The sequence below is a fragment of the Ischnura elegans genome, chromosome 8 (genome assembly GCF_921293095.1).
Source record: "Ischnura elegans chromosome 8, ioIscEleg1.1, whole genome shotgun sequence".
Taxonomy (NCBI): Eukaryota; Metazoa; Arthropoda; class Insecta; order Odonata; family Coenagrionidae; genus Ischnura; species Ischnura elegans.
The window spans coordinates 46,466,236-46,487,876 of record NC_060253.1 but is presented as its reverse complement, the minus strand read 5'-3'; the positions used below and the strand labels follow the sequence as shown (position 1 = coordinate 46,487,876).

The 21,641-nt window shown below is 39.8% G+C and overlaps 1 protein-coding gene across 1 annotated transcript in view; it reads left to right on the top strand.

Moving 5' to 3' along the window:
• The window catches only part of LOC124164402 (period circadian protein), a 247,849-nt gene that overhangs the window by 166,124 nt on the left and 60,084 nt on the right, over nucleotides 1–21,641 (top strand). The window contains exons 11-12 of the mRNA XM_046541726.1: nucleotides 17,369–17,482; nucleotides 20,561–20,719. Coding sequence (XP_046397682.1) covers nucleotides 17,369–17,482; nucleotides 20,561–20,719 — 273 coding nt within the window. The remainder of the gene's footprint in view (nucleotides 1–17,368; nucleotides 17,483–20,560; nucleotides 20,720–21,641) is intronic.

Sequence of the window (21,641 nt, the reverse complement as noted above, 5' to 3'; positions counted from 1 at the left end):
GTGACATACGCAGTTTGCATTGCCTAAATTTTCCAGTCCGTCTCGTCTTGTTTGAATGCGCTTATGCTATGCTTGTTTCTTCCGAAATTGTCCTGTTTGGACTATTTTGAATATTAGTAGCCTCGTTGTAACTATAAATCTTTGTGTCAAACAATTAGAGCTTAAAAAACTTAACTTCTGTCAGATATGCGTCGCGTTAGATCTCTTTCTTTTTTTGAACCTCGTGCGTGTCATACAATTATTGAAAGCTATCGAGATATCTTCGGGCTCAGTAGATGACTCACCTAGCATTTGGCCTCCATAAACTGGGAGATGGATCAAGGTCAGTTGGTGAGACGGGGTAGGGATGAAACACGTTTCCATTGTTCCCCTGTAACTTGAAGTTTTCCTATTTCCTATTTTCCTGTGGGGTCTCGGAAAGGAAAAAAAAAAACGGCAGAGGCATTGGCTGATGGAGGGCCGAGTGTGGTTCCGTTAAATCTACGACATGGTTATTATCCTACGGCGCTGAGATTGCCCCGATTGTTGTCCAAGCTCTTGGGAAGCTTCATGCTATGTGCCTGTCGTGTTTTGCCTTAAAATTTTCCACGGCTGCAATTCTATTGCAATACTCCGGCAAGAGCATTTAAACGAAATTCTTCGTGAATAGGACAAGCATCGTAGAGCAACGGCGTAGGTGAAGAGAGGATTGGAACTCTTTCTACTCCCTCTTATGCCGCTATTACCGCTGCAGTTATCAAAATTTCCTCTTTCAATTAACATTGAAAGAGGAAAATTCGATCACTGTCAAAATTCCAGGCGTACATCTGCAACACCGTGCGATAGTATAAAAAAAATGCCGCAAAATTTTTTTCTTCATAGCTCCAATGCTCAAAATAGGGGTGCGCCTCTTACACACGCTTATACGGTATTGTTCGTTCTCACAACCAGGTAATGTATTGCGATCTGTAGTAATGTGCACAAAGCAATGGTCAATTGTCATTCAAAGCTTGTATTAACAAAACGACTTACAACAAACTCCCGATTATCTGGGCTAATGATGGGGAGAGGTGGCACTAGTAATCTTAACTTTCACTTTTATTTCTTGTAATTTCCCTAATTTACGCAACTTAAACAATCCATTATTTTTGGACACATTGTCTGCTTTATAGATGGCTTTCTGGAATCATTAAGAGCATTCTTTTTTGAACCACAGAATCTCTTTCGCTCCAAAATCGTGTTTGTACTCATATTCCTACTGCTCCATGTAATACCTAGTTTTCAAAGAAAAATTACAGATTCAGAAAAGTGGTTTGCACAACTGCTTCAAAACCGCTACGCAGCTGTGGAAACTTCACTGTCGGGCAAAATGCATTGTCACATTTCCGGCAATTTGCGCAGGATGCAAGTGCTGCGGGTCGTGGATCTGTGACCTCTGTGTGCACAGCGATGCTTGGAAAAGAGGAGGACGGAGCTCTGGTGAAGACAAGACTTAACAGGCTTTAGAAAAGATTTTCTTTATGTTAGCACTAAAAATTAGTTGTGCCATTATCTTAAAATAAGTTGTAGCATGGGAAGGACAAAGAAAATAACTAATTTCTGTTGAAAGTCTTCCGAGAAGATGAGAGACCATTTTATAATTGCAGCACCTCACACCCGGTAGGTGTCAACAGCATTGATGATAATGGAAGTCTTTGATTGAATGATTGGCAGTGAGGTAAATGGTGCATCTTACCCAGACAGAAACCTGAGAAGAATTTAATTTGATCATTATTTAGTTTTTTTCTTCCTCCCATCCACGCTACTTTTTATCTCCCTTTATGGCACGCCTATTTCTAGTGCTAAACTTAAAATCTTTTTTCTATACCAGCGTTATGTACCATCACTTTAAATACTGTGAAGACAAAAACCTGAAAACTAAAGAAGTGCAACGTATTGAGTTATAATTTTCAAGAGTTCACAAAACTAAACCTACATTGCAAAATTTTAAATCTACATGATATTTAGAAAATAATCAGCCCAAAACACAATGTATTTGTGGCATCATTTGAGTATGTTGATAATTTTTATAGTGGGTTAACAAAAGGAAAAAATAAGATCATAATTTCAGACTGACGTCAGGTTTTGACGCAATCTTTTAAAATATTAAGCAGATTGCTAATTTTTGAAAATCATGAACATAAAATAATGGATTTAAAAAAGTGGGTGTCTTTTTAGTTTTCCTCAATATGCGATTTGTGCTTCCTAACTTGGCAAAAATGAATAGGGTCAATTACGGAATTTGCGAGGCAGACAGTCCATCTGTATCTTTGCGTGAATGGAGTGGTAGGGCATGCTATTCTGCCAAGTCTCACGGGAGCAAGAACAGACTAAAAATATGTCAAGAAATACAAAGCACATGTCGTAGCCAATAAAATGAACATGTAGTCCTCTATGATTTGGGACTTACTTACCTCATGCGCTGACTAAACAACTGTCAAGTACAATTTTTGTTTAAATGCATTTAAATTCTCTAGTGGCTGCTAAAACAAGTTTGCATTTTGCAAGTCATCATTTGCATAGCTAACACATGTGGAAAAATCAGCAATGACTGAGAAAAGTACCTGATGAGAAAAGTAGGACCATTGAAAGTATCAAACCTTACATCATTCATATGCATTATAATTTTACAAATGGCTTTACTATGGGCTCTTCCAAGGAGTTTGGATGCATCATTAAATGGCATTGTTGACAAATTACTAGAATTTAATTAATTTCAATTGTTCAATTGGAACTGTTCAAGACACATTAATTTTCATTCATCTCCTAATTCTGGCTCAATTACCATCAACGTTTCTCATCATTTTTTCCCTTTAATATAAGGCCAAGTGTTCATTAGAGAAAATGCATGAGGACATTTAAATATGAGAATATATTGGTGCATGCATTATCATACTGCCTGGTCTAGAAATTTCTATAGTTCATACGACTTGACTTGATGCTCATGAGTAGTAACTTGACTCAAGATCAAAGTACTACTTGCACATCCGTAGAATACATTAATCAATTGGTAATAATGCAGTACTTTCCACACCATTCACTATAGTTATGCTGTTTAAAAATACCCTCTTACCATCTTATATTGGACCTTGGGGAGTCATTAGTCAGCTCTGATACTTTCAAGATAACTTTCGAGTCTGCCCAGTTTAGCGTCCAGACTGCATCCAGAGGTACCCAGATTGAAAAATTCAAGCAACTCTAATGGAAGCAGCATCCTGAAAAGGATCTCCCACAGAGGCTCCTATTAAATGACCAATGGTAAGCCCATAACACAAATGATGGAGGCCCTCACAACCATTAGAATAGCCGCAGTATTGTCAATTTGACTGGGCACCAACTGAACCAGGCAGTTATCTATTTTGATTTCACCATACTGAAAGAAGAAATCATGGTGACAGTAAAGGCTGCCACAAGAAATCTGCAAGAAGTAAGTGCTAATTAAGTGAGAAAGGAGGTGGCATGTGTGCTACGCCATGCTAAATCACTGAAACCCAGCACCACCAGTGGTGGAGAGATTTGGAGTGGAGAGGCACTTTCAGAGCTGTGTGAGCAGAGCAGATAATTTTGCCAGCTAGCAAGGGCAATGCCACAGTCCTGATACCTACAGATGATTACAAGGCCATAATCATCTCCCTTCTCAATGAGAAAATGTATGGACCACTGAAGTCAGACCCAACATCAAGAATTGAACGGCAGACTAGTTCATCAAGTAATCCTCCATCTCACAGGAAGAAAAGTGGAGACTTGGCCCATATTCTTAGTTGACCCTGTTGGGCCAACCGACCCTGAATACGTCATCAGCCCCTACATAAACCGATCTCGCCCTACATATGCCACATCAAGCCCTACATATACCTACCAGTAATTAAAAATTAAAATCGTATAACTACACCCAGTACAGTGACCATTCTGATTCCGTAGGTCCCTTTTCTGTTGCAGCACCAAGTAGACGCCAGATTATACGCCTGCCGGGCGGCGCAGCGATGTCAACTCACTCGTCGCTCTGCGCATTCTCGGACAACGTCCCAAGACTTCCGTAAGGCACAACATTAGACGCGTCATAGCACCAGCGGCCCCCACCACTACCACTCTCCATATAACTGCAAGGGGATGGATTGGGACGTTCTGGCCAGCGCCCCATGGCTACAAATACGAACTTCTCGCGCTATTTCTTTTCGTGGCTTTCCTACACTTTCGATGTATGTGACTAAAAAAACACTCTGATTAATTAGATGTATAATTATAAATTAATGGATATATATTTTTTTTTTACTTTTTCAAATATTTGGGAGGGGCGGCGTCCGAGAGTCCTTATAGGCAAGCCGCCACTGCAGGAAACACAAAATTTTGGCGAGTAATTGTGATTTCCTTTAAAGGATTCAAACAGGAATTTTGCTGATTAATGGAATATTTTAATTTTATGGAAACAATTGGGCATATAGTTTATTCAACTACCATCTCTTTCAAATATTCTAAGGGGACACACTACCTCGCAAAAAAATGGTTGTATGCTGTCTCAGCATTTACACTGCTACGATGGATTTCAGTCTGATGTATATATTCTTATCTACCAAACCCCATTTCAGCGGCACGCCCATCTCATACTCGGCTTCCTCCAACTTCTTAATTGCAACAGGTAGCTCACTTTACCCCCACTCTTGTGGTCAAGGGCTAGCGGACAATCCGAGGTGTTTTGCAAAATACACGCGCTTCTCGACCTGATTTTCTTCAATTATTTTCTGTCCATCTTTGGAAGTTCTCACGAGACAAGAAGATGAATTTGAATGGCTAGCAGGGAGAAACCAAATATCTTGAGAAAATATACCTTCGTCTGTGACTGTGACAATAGAGATTTATAGCATAATTCATAAATTGTAACTTGATACATATATGTTTTCGAAAAAATATACCGCGTCAACTTCCGAGAAGCTCAGCTGCAAGGGTATCGAGTTTTGCTGAATTAGCTGAGTTAGCCAGAATGCTGAGTCTCCGTCGTATTTTGACATTTATTTCCTTGGGTAAAATGCTGCTTAAATGAAGTCAGAAATACGTCACGTTTGGTCTTATTTTTTTTAAATAACACACATTACTAATCTTTCCATCCAATAAAGGTGTAATATCAATTGCCGAAAGTCATTGTTAGACACCTTTTGGGCTAATAGATGACTCATGCAGCTGTTGACCTCCAGAAATGGAGAACTTCGAAGCAGGTAGGCAGAAAAAGGTCATAGGGGGAGAAAGAGGGAAGGGTGAAACACGATTCTATCATTGTCCTGTAACTTGATATTTTGTTCTGAAGCTTTTCATTTATGGTCTTCGTAACACGAACCCTGCGTGAGCTGGTGCCTTTTGTTTGATTTCAGAGAAGAGGAAAGCGTCAGAGGAGGGGCCGAGGGCTGATGGATGGAGGGGGTAGCGATTTTAGGAATTGTGCTACGTAGTTACTATCCCACGGCACTGAGGCTCTCCTGGTGGGGTAAACTGGGGATTTTTGGATTTTTTCACCTGATCATTTTCAGTTCCCCACGTCAAACTCTTCTCACTGATCTAATCCGCGAATATGATGTAGTTTGTCAACTTGCCAATTACGGCGCTGCATGCACTAAATGACTTGAGTTCTTTACATTTTTCCGAGTCAACTACCAACGACGTGCGTACGACAGTGTATTACTTGAAATTCAAAGTATTCGAGAGTGTACCTTTAGCATAATTATTCCAGAACTCAAATATCGAATACTTTCTAGTATCCGAGGTATTCGAGTATTCGCGGATACTATTTGCACATCTCTACGTATAACCATAGAAAACTTATTCTCAAGTCAATATTTGCCATGAAATAAACTTAATTACTGAAGGTGAAAGCGAATAACGAACCTTGATGATGCAAACGTAAGTTTTCACGTCAATGATCATATTTCCTCCGTACTTATTACTATCTTAAACAGACCGCTTTAGAAGTAAGTTAAAGACAATAAGTTATACGTTCAGCTCGATATGAGAGTATTTGTAGTGATAATTAAGGTACCGACATGACCTGGCGGATGACACTGATTGTTTACATACCGTGAGCCGTTGCCCTAACAATACGCCCGAAAATTATCGGATGTCTTTTCTTAGTTTCATAGTTAGTTCCCATTATGCCACCAGAGTGAAAAATTGGGGCTGCGCCATCATCTACATCATCTCAGAAAACTTGACAACGGAATCACTCCCCACCACTTATGTAGGGTTGACTGAGAAACGCATGTAGGGGCCTTTTGGTATGTAGGGACAGATATGTAGGGTCGACTAAGAATACGGCCCTTATACTATCAGTTATGATATCAGAGTATCGTAGGGCATACAGTCTAACAAAGTATCTACAAGCACAGAATACCACTGCGTCAGATTGTGAGCCAACCGGCCCCCCAAAATACAGTTTGGCCCTATACTTTTGACCAAGACACTGCTCCTCTTCTCCAGAGGCACATATTCCCACATGAAGAATTCTGCCCACTTTACAGAGATACTGAAATCAGTCAAGGTGAGGGGAGATGATCTTCTTGTCAGTTTTGAAGTAGTACCTCTCTTTACCAACATTCCGTCAAGGAATCAATGAAAATAGTCAGGAAACTCACTGGAGAGGACTAACCCAAGGACTCAGCCAGTCTAACCGCATTCTGTCTGAAGACCTTATACATTGCCTCCTCGATAAAACGAGATCCCAAGGTACTCAAATACACCCTCGCTACAGCGAATTGTCTCTTTACAGGAGGTGGAGCAAATATTAGCCAATAACCTTATTGTCAGCACTTATACAGGAACGGGATTGGTCTGGTGAAGGAGACATTTCTATCCGATAAACTTAGACATAAATCCAGACAAAAGGTGATGTTTCTTGCATCAGTATATTTCCTAACCTTAATAACAAACTAGCCATTCAATATATAAGCATCATACTGAATAAAAATCATACAAAAAATTGCCTTGTCAATCATTATCTCAATAAACAACTCATGATTCATGATTGGTGATTCATGCAGCAGTGGACCACCTGAAACTGAAGTTCACTGGTGACTTTAAAGTTCAGTGGGCGAGAATGGGCGAGGCGTGAAACATGTTTCTATTGTTCTTGTGTAACTTGATATTTTCTTTCAAAGCTAAGGTCTTTGTAATACGATCCCTGCACAAGCTGGGACCTTATTTTTTATTTTGGAGAAGAGGAAAGCCTCAGAGGGGGGTGAGGCTAGTGATGAATGGAGGGGGATAGCATATCTTGGGAAATGCGCTAATGTAACTATCCCACGGTACTCAGCTTCTCCCTATAGTAATTCAGTCTCCTGGGAGTGTCTGTCATTATTAGCCACAAATAACATGTTTTAAGCACTTCCTCTCATTTTCGTCAAATAATGGATGCAGGAAAATTATACAACGGGACCACGATCTTCAAACGATCAATGCGGGAAAACGATACTTCGGGGAACGATGGATGCGGGAAAAAATTACATTGCCTTTATGGAACTTTATTTGGGACCAGGAACGGCAAACGATGAATGCGGGAAAACGATCAATGCGGGAACAATAGATCAGGGTTCCACTGTATCTATCCACAAGGGAGGCAGCATATGTTTGTCTTTAGTCCTAGAAGCACTGAATCGTAAGGTATGGGCTTGAACTAAATTCATGAGAGAATGTGCGAAGGGCTTCAGTCTGTGCTTAGCTTAGAGTCTAAGCTTAAGCTCAGTGTCAAAGCAACAAACATTAGAGAAGAAGCAGCGGCTAGGACTACAGTCATGACAGCAATGACGATGAAGGTGAAAGTGAGGATATAATTCCACCACATAAAAATTAAGTTTACGCAGCCCTCTGAACATTAAGAAATTTTGATCTGGACTCCCAATTTATCTCATTTATGCTAGTTGGATACCATCCATACCACCATGGTTGAAGTGGTGATGGAGAAGAGCAATTTTATCTTTTCATGACTATTGTAGTTTTCCGGAGTAAACAAGTTAAATATCTTAAATATTGGGCTCTATTTACCACCAAATTATTTTTCAGGCTACTTGTAATGAAAAGACACTTCCAACTCTATCCTTGAACTTTCTTCTAGCACTCCTACCAGTTCCTCATTCTGAGAGATCTTTCTTTCCAAACTTTGTCTACTCTCTCCTACTGCCTTTTACTGATCTTCCTGACACCCAACTTATGCATCCAAACCCCTCTCCCTGGTGATGGAGCTTGAAAAGGGAGCTCGAGCGTCATGAAAAATCACGGCCCTCCAACATAGTCCTAGGCAAGGCTGAAGGCCCTTTACCCACCCCTTTTCCTGTCGCCCTCTGAACCTCTCTCTATCCTGCCCACACTTCCTTGACCAGGCAAAATCCATCCCACTCTTATTAAACTCTCCCCCTTTGAATGTTTTGTGGTTGAAGCTGTTCATCTCTCCTGGCAACAGGGACCAGTTTCCAACAGGAGAGAGGCTGGAGAAGTATTTTCTGATATCAGGGAAATGACTAGGAAAAGGTTGTTATCCACATTCATTTTTCTGGACATGACACGCATTTTGTCATTTCTGCACATACATTTAGTCTGTCCTAGCTACCACGAGACTTGGCAGATTCACATCCCCTCCCACTCTGTTCATCCAAGCATATGGCTGGGCTACCTGCCTCGCTAATCCCGTAATTGAACCACATCATGTAGCCAAAACATGTTTCCAAGTTAAGGAGTGTGAGTCACATTTTGGGGAAAACTAAACGGAAAACCAACTTTCTTTAATTGATTATATATCTCAAGGGGATTAAAAATTAGCAATCTGATTAATACTTGAAAAAAATTAACCCAGAACCTGACGTCAATCTGATATTATGAGCTTATTATTTGGTTTTATTAAACTACTTTAAATATGATAAAGAAACATAAGCAATGCCAGAAATACCTTGTGTTTGGGCTCATCATCTTCTGAATAATGTGCAGATTTATAATTTTGCAACTTTCGTAAACTCTTGAAAATTACTACTCAATAAGTTGACCATTCCAATGTTGATATGGAAGACTTGTTTTTTCAGTTTTAGCTCTAAAAATAGGCATGCCATAAACAGAAATACAGTAGACTCCCGATTATCCGGTCTAATGATGGGGAGGGACGGCACGAATAATCGAAAAACACGGATAACCCAAACTTTCGCTCCAATGTCTTGTAATGTTCATAATTTACGTGAAACAAACAATGAATTAGTATTTATGCCGTTGTTCTGCTATTTTAGAGTGCTTCCCGGTCTCAATGAGAGCTTTCTTCACCAGTTCGCGATCTTTTTAACGGCGAACATGGTTGTACTATTACTATTAATGCTCCATGCAAGGCCTAGTTTCGAAAACCACACATCCGTGGCATCGCGGATACAGAAAAGTGGTTTGCACGAATGCTTCAAAAACCACTGCTCGACGTCGGAAACTACATTGTCTGGCATCACGCCACGCAGTCGCATCTCGCGCAAGTTGCCCGCGTTGCAACTGCTGCGGGACGTGTATCCGTGATCACGATCGCGGTCGCGCACTGCAAGGCTTGGAAAACTGGAACACGGTTAGCAGCTAGATTCTGACGGAAATGATAAGTGCGGTGTATCCTACCATTACTACAGTAATTCCGATGATTTTGTGTCCGATTTTATTTTTTAATGAAGATCGCGGAAAAAATTGAGCGAGAGTGAAAATCTTGCACGGATAATCCGCAACCCGGATAAACCGCAACCGGATAATCGGGAGTTTGCTGTAAATTATTTAAACTAATTATTGATCGAGTGTTAATAAAATTGTCCCTCTTCTTCTCCATAGACTTCACAATTGAAAGAAGTTATTTGATTTGCCCTTTCCATGCCAATATGCATTTACGATTATGATTTTTAATGCTAAAACTAAGAAAATCTTTTCTCTACATCAATGATACTTAGTATAATTTTCAATGCGGTGGAGAAAGATAAACAAAAACTAAATTAGGTTCAGGTACACATTTTGGGGTATCATTTTTGGGAATTCATGCAAGTGCACCAACACTTCAACTAATATAGGTAGGAGATAATAGTAGCTATTTTCTCCTGACCCCAAATTTCTAAGATTTAATTCTTATAAAAAATCCTTTCTTTGGGGGAATAGTTAATTTTCATATTTTCGTGAAAATATATCGCCCAAACATACGTACCCACCTTATTGACATCCATCTACAAAAAGATATATTATTGTAACACGGCTCCATTTCTCTCAGCTACCTTTGGGTGAAATGAACGATGAGGGGTTCGAAAAACTAGGAATCAGACAACCAAGGTGTAAATGTGGGTGACAGTGCAGGAAAGGGGACGTCAAGAAAAATCCACCTGTACTCGGATGAGAGGGAAAAGGAAAGAAAGGTTTGTCCTCTTTGTAATTCCCTCAGTGACTTGTACTCCTTATTAGTATCCTGAGTCACGTGTCATCATTGGGAGTTGCTTAAAGGAGGGTAGAAGGGAGGAGGGTAGGAAAAGGAAGAAAAAAGAAATGGTGCCACCACAAGCAACTGACTCACTTGCTGCTTCAGCTTCCTCAACTTCCGCAGTTATTTCCTTGGCAGCTTAACATAATGAAGTCCAACGAAAACCGAATCCCATCTCACAGGAGCACCAATCGGCTAAATACCCCGGTCGACACCACTGCCACTCCATGGGCTGTATAAAATACACAGAATCAAAAGAAAAAGGGACGCCACATGCCACACAGGGAAAACATGGCAGAAGCACACAAATGTTACACTACATGACTAAGGATAGCAATCAGTTCATAAGTAAGCAAAGTCAGCGAATCAGTTAATAGCAATATTACACCAGTAGAGATTTCTGGATAATAGTCTATGTCAAAAAGCTATGGGAAACATTATACATGCGAAAAAATTCCATCCCGACAATCCATACTCTAATGGTGAATTAATATCAACAAAAACCCAATTACTTACTTCTGTGATGTTAATTGTTTTCAACTACTCTAAGAAAACTTGTGTATTGAAGCAGGATGAAAACAATAAGGCCATGAAATATTTGAAAATAAATTTATTTATTACGGTTTTTATACTTTTAAAAATGGCAGAAAATGACGACTGATGTTATTTTTCTCTCAGTTAGTTCACCAATGTATTTTTAATTTCACCTTAAGTGCTCATTACGTTCTCCAAGAGGCCCGTGTATAGAATAAATTTCTGTATCTGCATTGACTGAAGCGGAGTTGGGACACTCCGTCTCTGGTCCTTCATCTTCTGCAGGCTTCACTTCTTCATTTGGCACTTCAGACATATTGTGCACTTCATCATCACAGGTTATTAAATTTGAGTCTATTCTGGTGAACTCATCAAACCACCCATCAATATTCCTGCCTTTTGAGAGACCCTGCCTGAATTTATGAATTTAGCCAACACTCTGTCACATGGCAGCAGATTTCACTGTCGACTGCAAACCTGGATTTTGCTAAACAATTAGATATGGTGATGGGTTTGACACACTTCCAAGCTACACAAAGCCTTTGCATTGCCTGAAAAATGGTCCACTTCAACTTCGCTTACATTCATCCAGCATACCAAAAACCACTGACATAAGATGGCAATGCCGCTTCACCACAGAAATGATCCCTTGGTCGAGAGGATGCAGCTCGCTGTTGTTGTAGCCATTATCTATTAATTTCTGCTGCTGCTATAGGGACTAGGCATTACCATTATGTTCTTAAAACAGTGGAGTTACATGTAGTTCCCCACCACAAACGGAGGCAACTTCTCTGAGCCATGAATGTTATTGCACAGGAGTACCTTGAAATGTTCTTTGCTCATTTTTCCCCCATAGCATGCTTTTTCCTTTACTGCCAGTGCACAGTTAGGAAGCAAAATATTTCTTTTAATTGCTTCGTCAGAATGAAATATGTCCTTAGGACTGTACCCCTTCCCAATTAAAAATTAGAACTTCTTCCTCCTACTCTGCACCACATCAGGATTCCAGAAGCCTCCTCCTCACAAATTTTTAATGACATCAGGTCCCACCGTCTTTAAAATTTGTGTAGCCACCTATTGGATGCCTTGAACTTGAGCATACCCAACTTCAGGGCCTCCATTCTTGCTTATTTCTGCAAGATGGGCCCTGAAATGGGGATCATTCCCGAGAAAGCCAGTTGAAGACGGCTCAATCAAGGTCCTCATTGATATTGGCATTGAGGAATTTTTGTTTAGGCCCCTGGGATGTAGCATTAACAATTTCCAACCGTTGAGCAAGAATTGTGGATAGTGTTGATGGCCGAATGCCATACTTTCTTGTGAGTTCCATGCTCTTCATGCCACGATCCATGGCCGTCAAATATCAACCTTCTCCTGCAAAGAAAATCACTCACTCCATGGTCGACTTTTTACAAACATTTTAAGTGATTGACTTTTGAATAATAAGCACACAATTCAATTAACGTCTAGGTCAATGAGTAAATGTTGGCCTTTTAGCGCTTAAATGCAAATATTTTTTATTTTTTAGAAATTACTCAAGATGGTGGTAAAGGCAAAAATTTCTTCTTAGTTTAGAAATGGTATTGAAATAAGCTATGAGAATGGAGCAAGAGTTAATGCTGCGGCATATAGAAGAGAATTAGGATAGACATAAATGTTGACTTTCATCTTTAAGCACGCATTTATTGTTTTTCCATAGTTTAAAGAAGCTATCCAACAAGGCATTGAGTGAAAAAATGCTTCTTAGGATTGATGAATTGAAATCCTGTAAATTACCCTAAACAACAGTCAAAAGTATGAGATTGAAGTGCATAGCTCCTCTTATCATATTTGGACAAGTAAATATGTATTGGCCTATTGAGTTATTTTACAAAAGCCAGCATCTACCATTTACATTTTTTGCAATCCTTTTAAAAAATGACAAACTTACCTCTAAAGTAGGTATGGACGGATCCAGGATTTTTTCGGATCCAGATTCGGATCGGATCCTTGATTTTCGGAGCTGGATCTTTCGGATTGGATATTTTCGGATCCAAATGCATTTTCAAATGCCTGCTATTAAACAAAATAATTATTCAAGTTAATTCTGGGTACATACTATCAATGGAATGCTTTTTAGATTTTCATACACATTTTAATATTTTTATTAATTAAAAATCATTTTTTTAGGCTTTCAAGTTGTTTTTTAAAAACATCTTTACATGCTCAGGACCTAAACTGTTACGCTTGGGTTTGGAAATGAAAATAGGAAAAATCTTCAGATAAACCACTGACCAGTGGCGTAGCGAGATGGGGAAGTCTGGGGGGTATATAAAAATTAGAGATGTGCGAATAGTATCCGCGAATACTCGAATACCTCGAATAATAGAAAGTATTCGATATTCGAGATCTCGAATAGTTATGCCAAAGGTACCGTCTCGAATACCTCGAATACTTTGAATTTCGCGTCATACACTGTCGCTCGCACGTCGTTGGTAGTTGACTCGGAAAAATGAGAACTCGTCTAGTGCATGCAGCGCCGTTTTAGGCAAGCTGACGAAATACATCAAATTCACGGGTTTGAGCGGTGAAAAGAGTTCGACGTGGGGAACCGAAATTGATCGGATGAAAAAAATCCGAAAATCCCAGGTGTCCCCTATCAGGAGAACCTCAGTTCCGTGGGATAGCGACATTGGCGCATTTCCCACGATCCGCTATCCCCATCCATTCAGCGTTCGCCCCCCCCCCCCTCTCAGACGATTTCCTCTTCCCCGAAAACAAAAAAAAGGTCCCGGCTCGTGCAGGGATCATATTACGAAGACCTCAGCTTTGAAAAAAATATCAAGTTACCGGAAAATAATAGAATCGTGTTTCACCCTTCCCTCTTTCTCCCCACTGACCATTTTCCCGCATCCATCTTATGATAAAATGAGAGGAGGTGTTTGCCGTGTGTCCTTTGTGGCTAATAATGACAAGCACTTATTTTGAATCTTCCCCAGGAGATGAAACTACCCTAGGGAGGAACTCAGTGCCGTGGGATAGTGACATTGGCGCATTTCCCACGATCTGCTATCCCCCTCCATTCAGCATTCGCCTCACCCACTCTTGACGATTTCCTCTTCTCCGAAATCAAACAAAAGATCCCAGCTCGCGCAGGGATTGTATTACAAAAACCTTAGCTTCAAAAAATATCAAGTTACGCGAGAAAAATAGAAACGTGTCTCGCACCCACCCCCTTTTCTCACCCACTGACCTTTTTCTACCTACCTGCTTCGAATTTCCCCCTTTCTCGAGGTCAACTGCTGCATGAGTCATCTACTAGCCCGAAAGGTGTCTAACAATGACTTTCGGCAATTGTTATTACACCTTTATTGGATTGAAATATTAGTAATGTGCGCGTAATTTAAAAAAGAATAAGACCAAACACGACATATTTCTGACTTTATTTAAGCATTTTGCGCAAGAAAATAAATACCGGGAAGAAGAAGAAATACGACGGAGGCGTAATGCTCAAATAGGGTGGTTTCCTATTATTTTTTATTGCCTAAATCGAAATATTAATACTCCTGAAGTACGTATTTAACGCTTTTAGAGTTTTATAAGACGATATCTATTTTTCGCGATTAAATTAAAAGTGAAAATTTTCAAGCGCGCGAATACGCGACGGGTAAGTATGAATGCCGGGAAAAACTCCGCGTGACGTCGTTCTGGTTCCCGCTGCCGCAAGTGAGGTGACCTTGGGGCGAGGCTCTGAGCGCTATTACGACGCAGGATGCTAGCAGGTAGCCGAGTACCATGCTAGCTGGTAGCGCTTGGCTTAAATAAGGATTATTAATACCTTATCAATCAGACTGTGTGATTATTAAGACATGTTTCCCTGAGCTCTGTGCCTCATGCATGCATTGGTAACCTCAGACGATGTAAAACTCCGATCCTCTCGTGTAGAAACTAGGTCCCTGTGATGTCACGTGGAGTGGCATCGCATAGGCGCCAATCTGGCCTTTTTCAAATGAGGTAAAATTGAACATTGCCATTAGTCTAAACCGGTATTTCTAGAACGAAATAATTTGTATATTATGAATACACTAATGGTGGGTAACGAATCACAATCAATACCTTTCGTTTTCTTTAATGAAGGAAACTACCCTATTGTTTACATAAAATTAAAATATTCCATTAATCAGCTAAATTCCTGTTTGAATCCTTTAAAGGCAATCACAATTACTCGCCAAAATCTTGGGTTTCCTGCTGCATAGGCGACCTAGTCAAACATTTTCACATTCATCGTTTAGTATTCGAGGTATTCGAAATTCGAGGTATTCGAATATTCGAGCAATGATTTAATATTCGAATTCGATATTCGAATTCGAGAAATCTACTATTCGACCCATCCCTAATAAAAATACAATTACTTTCCTTCATAAAAGGAAACAAAAAATTTAAAAATCATGAATTTACAATAGAGTTATTTGAAAAATAAAATTTTTTTCGATTATGAATGGTGTAAAATTAGTTTGAAACCCTCTACTTTGTACCCTGTTGTTTAAACATTTCCCCCCTTGGTTTTGGACCCCCCTAGCAAAATTCCTGGCTACCCCACAGCCATCGACTGAATTCAAATTTTCCTCACGCGAAGTGTGGCGAATATATGTGAAAAAAGCTATTCGGGCTTCCAGCCAGGTGGTCTCCATCCATTCTGCCGACGTTTCAGAACACGAGTTGGGTTCCGAAATGACGGCAGAGTGGAGGGAGACCACGCAGCTGGAAGCCCGAATAGCCTTTTCCTCACGCATGCTTCCCCCAAATTTTGTCACTTTCTCATTGCATACCGACTTCTGTTTCACCTGAAAATGCTTCAGTATGGTGAGGTGGATTTAGCACTTCCTCGCAATAATTCACGCCACAGTGCATGCACATGGCATTTATTGGTTTTCCTTATCTCAATAGAAATGTTTCTGCGCAATGAAAGACATTTTTATCAGTAATTCATTAAATTAAATTGTAATTGCACAATCCGCAAAACCATTAAATGTATTTAAAACAGTATTAATGTCACATGCAACGAGGCGCTCGATCGCTCAGCATGAGGAAGGGGTGGGCAGAGAAGCGTGTAGAGGTGAAGGGAAAGAGGTTCGTACAGGAGAGGTGGAGGGGAAAGAGCGCGCTCCCTGCGTATTCAAGCAACAAGGCTACAAATGAGGGAGTCAAGGACGAACAAGTCAGATCTTGCTTCAGTGACGTCATTGCCTTCAAAGCAAAGCCGGGCACGCTACGTGATTTATGCAGTTGGCATTTCCAATCTGTCTTTACTTTTTTGAGGGGTTAATGCTACGCTTGTTTCTTTAAAAATTGTGCTGTTTGGATAATGTTGCATGATAGTATAGTCTAATTGTAAATAGAAAACTTAGTGGCAATCAACTAGAGCTGAAAAATAAACAGAAATATCATCAGGAATGCGTCGCGTTTGGTGTGATTCTTTTTCAAATCTCGTGCATGTCATCTAATTGTCGAAGCTATCGAGACATCTTCAGGTCCAGAAAGTCACTCACCTAGCATTTGCCATCTAGAAACAGAGAATTGAAGCAGGTAGGCCAAAAAAGGTCAGTTGGTGAGACGGGGTAGGGATGAAACACGCTTCAATTGTTCTCGTGTATTTGATATTTTCCTTAGCAGACAATGATTTATGGTCCGTTTTTGACTCAGTTAGTATCCTAGGACGCTGAGATTCCCCCGATGATTGTCCAATCTCTTGGGTAGAGTCACACTATGTACCAGTATTTTGCCTTTTTTATTTTCCACGGCTGAAATTCTGCTACTTAGCCTCTGTGAGAGCTTTCAAACAAAACGGTTCATGAGTAGGACAAGAATCGCATGCGACGGCACATTCGAAAAGAGAATCGGAATTCTTTCTACCCTTATGATTGCATTCACTGAAGCAATTATTCAAAATTTTGGATCCAGATCCGATGTCTTCCACAACTTTGGATCCGATGTATCTGATGAAGGGCAATATTCGCGGGTATTTGGCTCCGAGGTATCCGATCCGACCATCCCTACTCCAAAGGAAGCTTATTAATTATGGAAGTATATTTAGGATGCGTCAGAGGTTTTTCAAGAAAGAGCCAGAGATGAATTTTTAGTCACCAGCAACTTTGTCGTTTACGATACCAAGCTGTAAGTCCATGCCCTAGTCAATGCTGAAAGTTGCCAAAAACATGCCAAAATGAAGGTTATGGTCACAATTAATATGTAACAATAATTCTGATAAACTTGTTCATTGGAGGCCTCTGATTGGCTCTCCTATGCTACGGATACTACCTATATTATTTGTATTTTAACAATGGATGTGGCACCCCTCTGTTATATATATTGCTGATGTTGTGTTTGCAGGGTCCCAGCAACCCGGAAGTGTTTGCAGATCCAGGTGAGGAAGAGACACGAGCATTGCCGATTGACAAGGAGGCTGAGGCCATCCAAAAGGAAATCGTTGGCATGCTGGACCAGGTGTGTTCTGCAAATAAGGTGAATGCGTCTATTTAATGATGGGCACCACATGTAGGACATTTCTTCTGTGCAACCAGAAGAGATGAATGCATTTCATGTAATAAATAGCTGAATTGGATATTTCCTCATTGCTTGGGTATTCCCCAGCTAGCATTCCCATCTGTTGCCCTTCAGCAATGGACCACATTTTCCAGTTGAAAATTTCAGTTATAATGCAGGCCTCAAAGTACAGTTTTTGTTTCTTTTAGTTATAGAAAGGTTATTTGTAGTTGAATATAAAATTATTAAATATTTTTAGTAAGGATCCATGGACAAAACCCTACTGTTTCTTGATTGAAGCAAAATACCTGATAGGCTCCGATGTCCAAACAAGAAAACCAAATTCATTGCCATGAAATGAATTTGAGAAAACATTTAACCCCTCAAGCATGCACGATGCAGCATATGTGTCCTCATTATTCCGTTCCTATACAGTGCTTTAATCGTAGTTATTTAAATTGCCCAGGGTGCTTTAATTCGGAAGCACTGAAGCTTTTGTGCAGACATTAATTTAAAAAATTTTGCGTCGTAATCGATCACTGCAAAAATTTCAAAATATTATGTTATCTAAAAAATTGTTTGAACTTGATAATTATTAATACGTGCTTACTATTTTCAGCACCATTTACTTTTGCCAGCTCACTGTATGCCGTGTTTAGTAGTTGAACAGTCTGTGGTGTTTCTCAAAACAGGGTCCTACACAAGTTCCTGGCAGTTTTACATCTGTATCTTGTCTCATATATCTTTATGTTTTTCTCACTCACTACACACTTTCTTCTTTCAACCCTATATGTTTCAATTTTTGGGTTTTGTTGAACAAAATGCCGTCTGGTCGATCGAGCACATTCTGTATTGGTATCTGAGAGCCGTCCTTTGTGCTGTTCTAAATTCTGTCCTGCTATTATTTTGTTCACTAAGATTCAAATATTCACTAAAGGGCGAAATGCGATAGTGGTTAGGTTCTTTTTTTACAACTTCCTTCCTATTTCTGTCTACAAAACAGGGAAAGTTGGTGAGCAATGAAAACCTTTCCTTTCCCATTACATTGAGAAAAAATTGAGTTTCGAATACATGTTTTCCGATAAAATACATTCTGTAGCTTGGTTTCTCATTTATTCCCATCGATATGAGCAAACATAGAAATACTATTACTTCCACCAGAGTTGTGGGAACCCACTTTTGAAAGAGCAATTTTTTTGCTTTGGAATTTTCTTTGTAAATTTTCAAGAAACTATGCTATATAGCGGTTTGTCTCAGTCACTATAATTGTAATTATTTCATCATCAAAAATAACTCAAATTCCAAGGGTCCTCTTTACACAAATAGGTGATATTTTTTTCAAATGACTCACACGCAAAGGTTAGAGGTACGTCTTCGCAGCCGATATCTTCCAAATTATTTTCTTGAAAATTTACAGAAAAATGAGATGGTATAAATCTTCGAACCTGGAGACAAGGGAGCATCCAATTGAAACTTCCGAAGTCGTGTCAGAACATCTGCACTCTTTAATTCCAGAGTGTGAAGCACAGGCTCATCGGACCACTCACTAGAGTTAGAAGGCATAGTCAACTAAGGAGGGGTTCAGATACGGAAGGGGCCCAAGGCCGAAAAAAATAAAACCACCAAAGTAAATATAGGCGTGAAAAAAACCCCAGCCCTCAGCTCCCAACATCATAAATAAGATACCAGATGCCGGCAGGTCTTCGAGGTTCTGAGAACTATTGAGTGACAATGCCTGGACGGTCCAAGCCTTCACTATCATTGCCATGATGAAAGAGAAAGGAAAGGATGAGCCAGAAGAGCAGATGATAATGAACCACAGAGGAAGGCATTCAGCGTTCCCACATAGAACACACAATCGCTAAGGAAGCACATAAATCGGAGTGTAAGTGGAAGACCATCTTCCATGAGCGTCCACCAGACGCCGCTCCTAGAGGAAGCATCCTGGCATCAGCTGGAAAACATATTATCAAAAAAATGCGAGTACACAAACAGAGGCAATTAAGAGGCACAGAACGAAATCAGGCACATATGTCTCACACATATACTCACTAAAAGTACATACATGGAAGATTAAGAGATAGGAATACCTAGTGAAATTTTCGAACACCTACGGTGTGTTGTACACGCTTGAGGCATGGCATTCAGAAGACGCAGACGTTGCATCGCACACGCTAAGAGAACGACCACAAGCATTTAAAGTCACGCTTGACTCTATTTGACTAGGGTTAACTCTATTTTGGGAGGCATACTTGGGAAATAATTCAGCCCCTCAGTATACCTTATGCTAAAGTTTTTGGTATAAATACAAGTACCAAGTTTTTGCTAGTAAAATCTGTCAAGAATAATTTTTATCAATTTTCAATATGTTGTCTCTTTTAACCAAAAAATGTGCTTATTGAGGCTATATCACATTTTGTAATCATAATCATAGCTATAGTTTGAAGTCTCAAAAAGATATTAGTATCGAGCAAGATTGAAGTTCAATTTACAGGAATTCAATTTCAAAATAGAATGAAAAACTCCATTGAAAATATATAACTCGTAGGGGATGATCCCTGGTAAAACTTCGTAGTAACTTATGTCTGGGAATGTAGTATTATACTAATATACTCATCTCTTAAAAGTTCTCATTTTCTATCACATTGTGAAGTTTGAATAAAATTTGGTGTAGACACTTTGGTTCCTTTCTATTGTTGGTTCACTCGGCGAGTGACCCAGGAGAAGTTACTGTTGATTAAAAAAGTACAGTTATCTCAGTATCTGCAAAATGAGATTCAATAAGGGAAAATGGCATTTTAGAGGGATGTTTTCCTGTCATAGAGAGGCTGAAATTTTGGACAGTATTTGTGGCGTTGTCTTATCTGTGGCTAAAAAGTTACTCCCAATTTGCTGGTCTCTTAGCTCATTCTTGAAACATGTGACTCCTTATGTCTGTTTCCAATGTTTTTTAATTTGCAGAGATAGGTTTTGTTCTGAATATTGTGTTTAAGAAGGATTGCCTCTCCCCTGGATACTCATTCAATTCTTCATCTGCAGAAAGTGGCACCACGGGTGTCGGAATCTGCAAGGCAGCAGGTATCCAAGCGCTGCCGTGACCTGGCATCGTTCATGGAGACTCTGATGGACGAAATGGCCAAACCACCTGCTGACCCTCTGAGAGTGGAGCTCCCCACTCAGCATGATCACTGCTTCTCTGTAAGTGCATATTTTTTAATTCTGTGACATCCCTTAGCAGCTGTGAAACACCGATGTCTTCTTAATGGGACTCTAGGCTTTGAAGAACAGACCTAGGTATCAAATGTTCTTCAAAGCAATCATAACAACCATGAAATAGTTGAATCCTTTGTTGGTTATTGTTAAAATTTATGATTTTTAAATGGACAACAACTAGGTATCAAGTTGTCACCCTTGAGTGGAAACTGTGAATGTATCATATGTTGTTGCATACACTCTGCCAAATTTTGAATACTTCCTACGTTCACTATATCAGTTAACATTAGGGTGACCATAAATAAATGTTTCAGCCTAAACTGGACGTCTTAGCACTGGTAAGTAGGGTGGGGGGGATGGGTCCCCAGTGAAGTCTGAAAACTTATAGTCTTACTCCATGGATATGGGTTAGTAAAATCAAAGCTAAGATTATTTTTATTATTACTTATTACAGCGTACCCCGATTATTGAGGCCAATGATGGGGAGAGGTAGAACAAAGAATTGGAAAACATGAATAATCTAAACTTTTACTTAAATTTCATGTAATTTTCATAATTCATGTTAATCAAACAATTTAATATTATTTTTGCACATTGTCTGTTATTAAAGGTTGCTCTCCGGAATCATTCACAGCTATCTTTTGTTGACCTCTATCTTTGTAGCGGCGATAACGTGATTAAACTCGTATTTCTGCTGCTCCATGTAATGCCTGTTTACTGAAAAAAGTGCACCTGTGTCTGTGAGATCATAGATTCGGAAAATTGGTTTGCACGAATGCTTCAAAACCAATGCGTGACGTCGAAAAACTATTGTGTCAAGTGAAGTCAGCGGGTCAACTTACTCCCCCTGGTACCTTCAAACAGTGTAATTTGTGCATCGCCATATGCTCTGACATTTCCTGCCCTC